The sequence below is a fragment of the Vulpes vulpes genome, chromosome 7 (assembly GCF_048418805.1).
Source record: "Vulpes vulpes isolate BD-2025 chromosome 7, VulVul3, whole genome shotgun sequence".
Taxonomy (NCBI): Eukaryota; Metazoa; Chordata; class Mammalia; order Carnivora; family Canidae; genus Vulpes; species Vulpes vulpes.
In genome coordinates, this window is record NC_132786.1 from 6093627 (window position 1) to 6102494 (window position 8868).

The 8868-nt window shown below is 37.9% G+C and overlaps 1 protein-coding gene across 1 annotated transcript; it reads right to left on the bottom strand.

The window, feature by feature from the left end:
* Positions 1-4685: 4685 nt before the first annotated feature.
* On the bottom strand, positions 4686-5639 carry LOC112934853 (olfactory receptor-like protein OLF3). The gene has a single exon (XM_026018375.2). The coding sequence runs from the start codon at positions 5637-5639 to the stop codon at positions 4686-4688; it is 954 nt and encodes a 317-aa protein (XP_025874160.2).
* Positions 5640-8868: the final 3229 nt, after the last annotated feature.

Consider the following 8868-nt stretch of genomic DNA (forward strand, 5'->3'; position numbering starts at 1 on the left):
CTGCACCGAATCCAGGCTCTCAGTGTAGATTGCTAGCTGCCTGAACTCACAGGAGGTATATATACATGAATCCCAACCTCTTCCTCTGTGCCACATAGATACTTTTGAGAAGAGGTGCCAACAGAAACCTGTGAGACTTAGTAGGCCTCTAAAATTTATAATTTGGGGGGCACTTGGGTGGCTCAGTGGTTGAGTGCCTTTGGCTCAGGTTGTGATCCCAGGGTCCTGGGATTGAGTTCTGCATCAGGCTCCCTGCAGGGAGCCTGTTTCTGCCTATGTCTCTGTCTCTTTCTCTGTGTCTCTCATGAATAAAATCTTTAAAAACAATAAAAAATAAAATTTATAATTTGTAAGTGTAGCACAAATGCTAGGTAATATTGCTCTGTTCCTTCAGATTTTTATGAATCTGACTTAAATCCTATATTTTATAGGATATAGGATGTAGATGGGAATTTTAACATCCCCTATAAAACTTAGATATTTAGGATCCCAAAAAAAGTGAATAAGCATGTGTGAAACAGTGCTATCGTATAATAGAACCCTAAAAAACATAGCCATTTAGTTAAAAGAAAAAATATACATATAAAATATTTTTATTCATTGTTATATATATTCATTCATTCATATATATAACAGTTCATTCATTCATATATATATATATATATATATATACAAAAGTAGGTACCAGAAAAGTGTTATAAAGCAGACTTCTGATTTTTTGGCACCAAATATATATATATAAAACAGTTGGCCAGGTGTTTAGGCTGCTCAGAAGGGCTTGATGAAGTATCTCAGCACTGCCATCAGGTGCATGGCCAGGAAAATAACAGATTCCCCAGTGACTCAAGTCCCAAGGCAGGATGGACTCACTCAGCAACATCCTGCTGTCCATACCCATGAGGTTATAAAAGCCCAAAGTAGGTGTAGGAACCAATTGGGCAGAAGGATTTGTGTAGATAGAGTAGGCCAAGTCCAGGAATGGAAACTGAAATAGGCAGACTTGAAGCCCGGAGTTAATTAACCTGGACTATTTGTCTCCGGTCCTTTGTGCTTGTGAATATTTGTGCCCAAAGAAGAAATAGTTATCTACAGATAGAGCAACATTTCTCAATTATTTATTCAATATTTTCCACCCAAGGAAGAAAAGTCGATAGATATCTTTTTCTTAACCACTCACTTCCTATGAAATATTAACACCACAGATACAATATATATCTGTTTTTGTACCATGGCCTTTCAAAGGACCGTAAACCATTACAATAATTATGTTTATTCCCACAGCAAGGACCAATTTTCACCCCCTTGGGGATAAAATTCCCCCTATTAAGAACGCACAAAACAGAATTTGTTCTTTGGTGCCAAAAAATCAGAAGTCTGTTTTATAACACTTTTCTGGTACCTACTTTTGTGTCAGACTTCTTATGTTGTTCTGGGTGGATTAGCTAATAGTCCTAAAACATTCTTAGAGGGCCAGGGAGGACAGGAATTGGGGGGAAATGAGAAAGATGCTTTACTAGAAAAAAAACAATAATAGCTAACAGTTATCAAGTGTTTTTCATGTGTCGTATATTTTACTAAGCTCTTTACATATAATAATTTCATTCCATCCTCTCAGACTGACTACTCACTAGATGCTTATTATTCTTCATGTTTCAGAGAATAAAACTGACTTTTGAGTTTTGTAACTTGTCCAGGATTGCATTTATTGCTTAATGTGCTGTTGCACTTTGATGAGGAAGATATAGAAGGCTCAACAGAGTCAGGGAGAAAGGTGCATACAAGTGATTTTAAAAATGTTCTATAAGATGAAGGAAAATGATATTGAAGATCAGAGAGCAGCCTCGCCTAATGATAGAGCAGAAAGGACAACCAAACCGTATGGACTTGGTAGTATGCACCTATATTTAACAGGGTCAGGTTTAGATATTAAAATTATGGATTTTAAAGGAATGGGGGTTACACCTGATGGTCCCATTTATCAGAACGAGGGACAGTAGAATGAAAGCTTCAGCTTGGACATAAGAGAAAGTACTCCCTACAGACCTGCCACTGTTGTTAAATTCTTCAAGGACTAAGAAGTAATGCAAATCATCCAATTAGTATCCAACAGAAATCTAAGCTGGTGCTCAGTGCATGAGGCACCTCCTCCATTCATCCATTAGTATGGAGTCCTTAGATCTTGGGTAATTGAATCTAAATGACTATGAAAAATGAGATGCTTTATGAAATGGAAACTGAAATGAGAACTATTTCATCTTCTCTTAGAAGCCTTCACCTGTATGACCCTCATTCCACATCTAGGAAAAAAAAATCCCCTCTTTCTTTGAATTTCCAGAGCTCTTTCTGTGTGTATCTTGTGTTATAATTTTACATTTTAAACCATTTCTTCTATGTTGCTGTAGAAAACTACAGCCCCGAGGCCAAATTTGGCCTGCTGCCCATTTTTGTATGGCCACAAGAAAAAGATGTTTTACATTTTTATTTATTTTTTTTTTGATGTTTTACATTTTTAAATGGTTGAAAAAATATTGGTTTATTTTCCAATATTATGAAAAAATGGTTGAAGAATAATATTTTCATAACTTATAAAGTCCAAATTTCAGTGTTCATAAATTAAGATGTATTTGTACTAGCCCCACTCATTCTTGTATGTGTTGTCTATGGCTGTTTTAGTGCTACAATGACAGAGTTGAGTAGCTGAGTGACCTGAAAAACCTAAAAGATTTGCAATCTGGCCAATTATAGAAAGTTTCCGAACCCCTGCCTTGGAACACTGTCGATTTTTGGAGGCCACGGCCATATCTAAACACAACTCTGGTACCCCACAATGCCTATAGTAATGTCTTTAACAAAGTTGATGCCATAAAATGATCATCTGTGATTTTATTTAGAGAAGGCTAAGAATAAAATGAGTCATATCAGAAGGAAAGCTTGACCACTATGGCCTTGTAATTGATATTGCATGAAATTCCAGACAGAGGTATCCACAGCTAATGGGGCACATTATCCTAGACCCAATATGAGCTTTTAACCTTCTCCATTCCCACAGATCTTACCCCTCTCTTTCCTCCTCTGCACTCTTGGCAATGGGTACCTCCTCTTGTTTCACAGAGAAAACAGGTGCCAGTGGAAGCCCGTCAACTCCTAATCACTAATTCCCAAATACAAATCAGTGAAACAAGAAAGAACAGATTCAATGGAGAGACAAAGGGATGGAAGGAGACTTTCTTCATTTTCTTGAAGAAAGTGAGATTCACAATTATATTATTTATCCTCCATCTCCTACATATCCCTTGTTTAATCACTTCTTCCCCTTTTACTTTTTTAGGTTACTGTCAGAGGTGAGGTACACTCACAGATGATACTCCATTACTAAATTTACAATGGTTGAGTAGGGCCCCGCGCGCGCGTGTGTGTGTGTGTGTGTGTGTGTGTGTGTGTGTGTGTGTTGGGGTAGGGGGGATACAAGAAGGCTCTTAATGTGGAGACTTGCAAGTAACATCTGCACAGCAGACTGACCTATCTTGATAATCCAAAATCCACATCAATGCTGCATTATCTTTCATTGATTGCCTAAAGAAAGTGCTTTTCTTATGTCTTTGATATTTTACACATTTATCTCATTGTTCATTTGCTTACTTTAGTTGTAAAGTTTCAGAGAAAAAGCTTGCTGATTTTCAGAATTAGAGAATTTTTGCCTTTGAATGCATGTCCATGTATATACAATAAATTAGCAGTGACTGGATCTCAGATTTTCCTTAGCCAATAAAGTTACTGTGTACAAACAACCCTTGGTTATATTCTCATCAGGGTAAAACAAGAATTTTAGTTGCTGTTTCTCCACCCAATTATTTCCATTACTCAGGATAGTCTTTATAACCACATGTAGTGAATGTAGCACAAATAAATATCTTCATTCTTAGAACAGTGACTCACACAATTACTGAATATAGTTACATATACCACACATTTTAAGTGAGTCCTCAAATTGAAAATGATTTTGTTCCCACTGGAAACATGATAACCTTTTACAAAATGTGGATGAATAAAAAACTGTGTTCCAAGATAAGATTCATGAATAGGTCCATAATTACAACAATGTGACAAATCAAAAGAGTAAATTATTGTCTTTAATTACTCTTAGGGCATATGAATGAAGATTGAGTAAGGGTGAGTTCTTTTATTTTTTTTTCCTCTTTATTTTTTAGAATTATTATTTTTATTTAAATTCAGAATTTAATTTATTTAATTTTAATTAAATTTAATTAACATATAGTGTATTATTAGTTTCAGAGGTAGAGTTGAGTGATTCATCAGTTTTATATAACACCCAGTGCTCATTACATCTCGTTCCCTCCTTAATGTCCAACACTTAGTTACTTTGTCCTCCTACTGTCCTCCCTTCCGGCAACTCTCAGTTTGTTTCCTGTGATTAAGAGTCTATTATGGCTTGCCAAGGGTGAGAAGTTCTATTACAGCAGTGCTCAACTCCACTGAACATGCTGCTGTGACATAAAAATACACCCACATCCCACACCCCAACTGAACCTCCAGCCTCCTACCAGTACATGTGTCGTCATCTCCTTCCTGGTTGCCAGGGCAATGCAGGTGATGCCTGCCATATGGGAGTTAAGTGGGATAAAGCACAGGGAAAGTTCTTTTCTTTAAGTGATGCTCAGGATTCATCAAGTTGCTAGTTTTGACGTTATTCCAGATAACTGCCCTAATAGTTTCTGCCAGGCTCCCTTCACCTCCTTATTCCTTACACTATAAATCATGGGGTTCAGCATTGGTGTCAAAACAGCATAGAAGAGAGAGATCAACTTCTCCTGAAGGACAGAGGGGCTGGAGCGGGGCTGGATGTAAGTGAAAATCGCCATACCATAGCACAGGACAACCACTGTGAGGTGAGAGGCACAGGTGTGGAAGGCTTTCTTTCTTCCCTCTGTGGACTGGATCTTTAGGATGGTGGAGATGATCTGGATGTAGGACAGGAGAACCAGGCAGAAAGGTGTCATCAGCAGAACAATGCTAGAAACCATGATTGCAATCTCGTTGGAGGAAGTATCCACACAAGCCAGTCTGACCACAGCCAAAATTTCACATGATATGTGATCAATGTACTTGTTTGTGCACATGGGCAGCTGAAATGTGATGGCAGTATGGATGAGAGAGTTCAGAGAGCCACTGACCCAGGAGGTGATGGCCAACCTAGTACAGAGCCCTCCGTGCATGATGACCGAGTATCGCAGGGGGTCACACACAGCCACATAGCGGTCATAGGCCATCACTGCCAGTAGAACAAACTCAATCCCACCCAAGCCCAGGGAGAAGAATAACTGGGCGGCACAGCTCACAAATGGGATTGCTTTATGGGCTGCAAGAAGATGTGCCAACATCTGAGGAACGATGCTTGTGGCATAAGAGACGTCAACGAAGGAGAGGTTGGTGAGAAAGAAATACATGGGAGTGTGGAGTCGGCTGTCCAGTCTGATGAGAAGAACAATGAGGAAGTTTCCCAGCACTGTCACCAAGTACATGACTAAGAGCAGGACAAAGAGGGATACCTGTGTGTCCCAGTCACTGGACAGGCCAAGGAGAATAAATTCTCTCATCCATGTCTGGTTATTTGTTCCCATTAAAAAAATGTGAGAACCATTAATCTGCAAACAGTTGGAGAGAACAGAAGCTGTTGAGTCAAAGAACCATTTTAATGAGTACATAATGTATACAATTAGCTAGGCCTCACCAGATATTTCAGACAATTTATCAGTCAACGTGACTCTGCATCAGAGTCAGGGTAGCACCTTCATAAGGACATGAGATGGTCTCAGGGAAACCCAGGTAAAGCCTGGAGATAATGCAGTACAATTCTAGGAGCTCACATCTGTACCAACTTACCTCAGATACCAGGGCAAGGAGAGTTTTGTAAGTGATAATTGTAGGTAAAATGATAAACAATGAAAAATCTTGGTTGGAACGTTTTAAAAAGCTATCTCACATATGTCAACTAGACCCATCACAGTGAAAAGGGTGAATTTATCACTAAAGGAAATATTGGGAAGAGTCAGGTCCTTGTGGAAAGATCTGGAATCAGAGAAGCTAAATTTCAAAATGGTTTTATTTCTTACTTATTTTTTATTTTTATGTGATTTGAGCTAGGTGACAAGCTTTTATATATGAAACAGAGAAAATATTGTACAACTCACAAGTACATTTAAGCTCAAATGTAGGTAACTTAATGGGATAGTACTTTGTGAACCTTTACTGGTAGTAGTATTATAGTAGTAGAAGTATTAGTAGTAACATGACTTCTGCCTTGAGGTCAATAAGGTAAAAAACATGATTTTCTTCATGCATCACCTCTTCAAATTCAAACGTAAATAAAATTGGAGGCAATCTTTCCCAGGGCTAAGAGCTTAGGAATGGATGGGAGGCTTTGAAGACTATTTGGTTTTTTGATTGCCTTTGATCCTCTTTGGCTTTGATCTCTCAGCCTTCAGTGGGATCACAAAGGGAAAGATATTGTAATGATATCTTGTACTTTTTATTCTTCTCAATTTACTACTATTAATAATCTATCTTTTGTATATGGGCTTAAAAGAAAGCAAAGAAGACTTGATACAAAAGAGGTAGGAAACACAAATGTTTAAGGACCATTCTTCATTGTCCAAGGCAGAGAAGAAAGTATGAATTCATGTAGATGCATGCTAGAATGGAGTTTATTCCTGTTTCTCTATTCAGGAAGTGCTTTTTCCATAGAACTAATTTGTTATTATATCAATTTTGATCAATAAACAGGAATAATTAAAATTTAAAAAAATTGAATCATTGTCTATTCACTAACTTTCCTTTTCTTGCAGTGTACAAAATAAGGGAAAATAGCAGCTAAAGGCAGCAAGAGGTATTAGGGGCAGAAACAGAGCTGCCTGCCAATCCCAGAACCCATAAAAATGTCAGGCTAGGATCACTGAGCAGAAAAATGAACACTCTTTATGTTTCAACACTCTTACCTCTTAAACAACAAAACAGAACATGTCATTCCAGAAATGCCTTTCTCATTCATGATTCAGACATGTATATTTTCATAAATTTCTTAATTTCCTTCTCAAAACCTAATCTGTTCTTTCAACATTTATGTCTTTCCTGCTGTATCATGACACTTGTACTACCACCCTTCACTTTTCTTTAATCATGATTAGTCTGAGAAAACATTTACTTGCCTCAAAACTAGTGTCGATCAATGAACACAGTTAAGAATTAGCTCTATTGAGCTTTCCCTCCTCCCTCCTCCCAAATTTGTTTGCATTTTCTTCTCAGTATTTGTTACAACTTTGGCTACTTTACCTTTTTGTCAGGGACCTAATACTCTTTTAATATACAATAAAATCTAGGAACGGAGTTCACCAAGATAGCAGAACAGGAGGCTCCTGACCTTCTCTCCTTTCATGGATACACCAAATAAACACCTATATACAGACCAAATCCCTCTAAGAGAAATCCGAAACATAGTTGAGTAACTCCTACACATAGGATGATTGAGAAAATGACCACATTGAAACAGGTTAAAGATGCTGAGACACAGTAGAGGCACAATCCTCACTACTAGCACAATTCCTTGTAACCCATCACTCCCAGCTTCTCTCTGAGGATAAAGTAATTGGACTGCATATCCAGCACCCCAAATTGTATGGCTATCACCTGAGGGACTGATTCCCTAGCTCTCTGATCCAACAGGGCTCAGCACTCAAGAGTCCCCCACGCCCACAGGAAATAAAGAGACACTCATCTTACAGATACAGAAAAATAAACCCAAAATTAAAGACTAAACTCTAAGACTTGAAAACTCCTAGAAGAAATCATGGGGAAATTATCCTTGACATTAGCGTAGGCGTGAATTTTTTTTTTTTTAATAAATTGACACCAAAAGCTCAAGCAACAAAAGCAAGAATAAACAAGCGGGACTGCATCAACTAAAAGCTTTTTCACAGCAAAGGAAACAATCAACAAAATGAAAGGGCAATATAAGGATTGGGAGAAAATATTTGCAAACTACATATCTGATAAATGGTTAATTAATATCCATACTATATAAAGAATGCATACAACTCAATAGCAAAAATAACAAATGACAAGATTTTAAAAATTGGCAAAGCCCTGAACACACAGTTTTTTCAAGAAGACATACAGATGAGTAACAGGTATAGGAAAAAGTATCTCAGCAACACCAATCAGGGAAAGATAAATGAAAACCATAATGAGGGCAGCCCCAGTGGCTCAGCGGTATAGCGCCACCTTAAGCCCAGGGCCTGATCCTGGAGACCCAGGATCAAGTCCTACGTCTGTCCGTCTGTCCGGCTCCCTGCATGGAGCCTGCTTCTCCCTCTACCTGTGTGTGTGTGTGTGTGTGTGTGTGTGTGTGTGTGTGTCATGAATAAATAGATAAATCTTAAAAAAAAAGAAAACCATAATGAGATACCACCTCACATGTTCAGATGACTAGTATAAAAAACAAAACAAAACACATGTTGCCAGAACATGGAGAAAAGGTAACCCTTATACATGCTTGTGGGAATGTAAATTGTTGCAGCCAATATGGAAAATAATATGGCATTTCCTAAAAAAAAAAAAATTTGAAAATAGAACTACCATGTGATCGAGCAATCCCACTTCTGGTACATACCCAAAGAAAATGAACTCAATACCTTGAAGAGATATCTGCACTCCCATGTTCATTGCGGTATTATTCACCACAGCCAAGATCTGGAAACAAATTAAGTATCTGTTGAGTGAATAAAGAAAATATGATACATGTACATACACGGAATATTTTTCAGCCTTAAATAAAAGGTCCTGCCATTTGCAACA

What these genes read in the sequence shown, in the direction of transcription:
- LOC112934853 (XM_026018375.2), bottom strand. Translation starts at nt 5,639, where the DNA reads ATGGGAACAAATAACCAGACATGGATGAGAGAATTTATTCTCCTTGGC.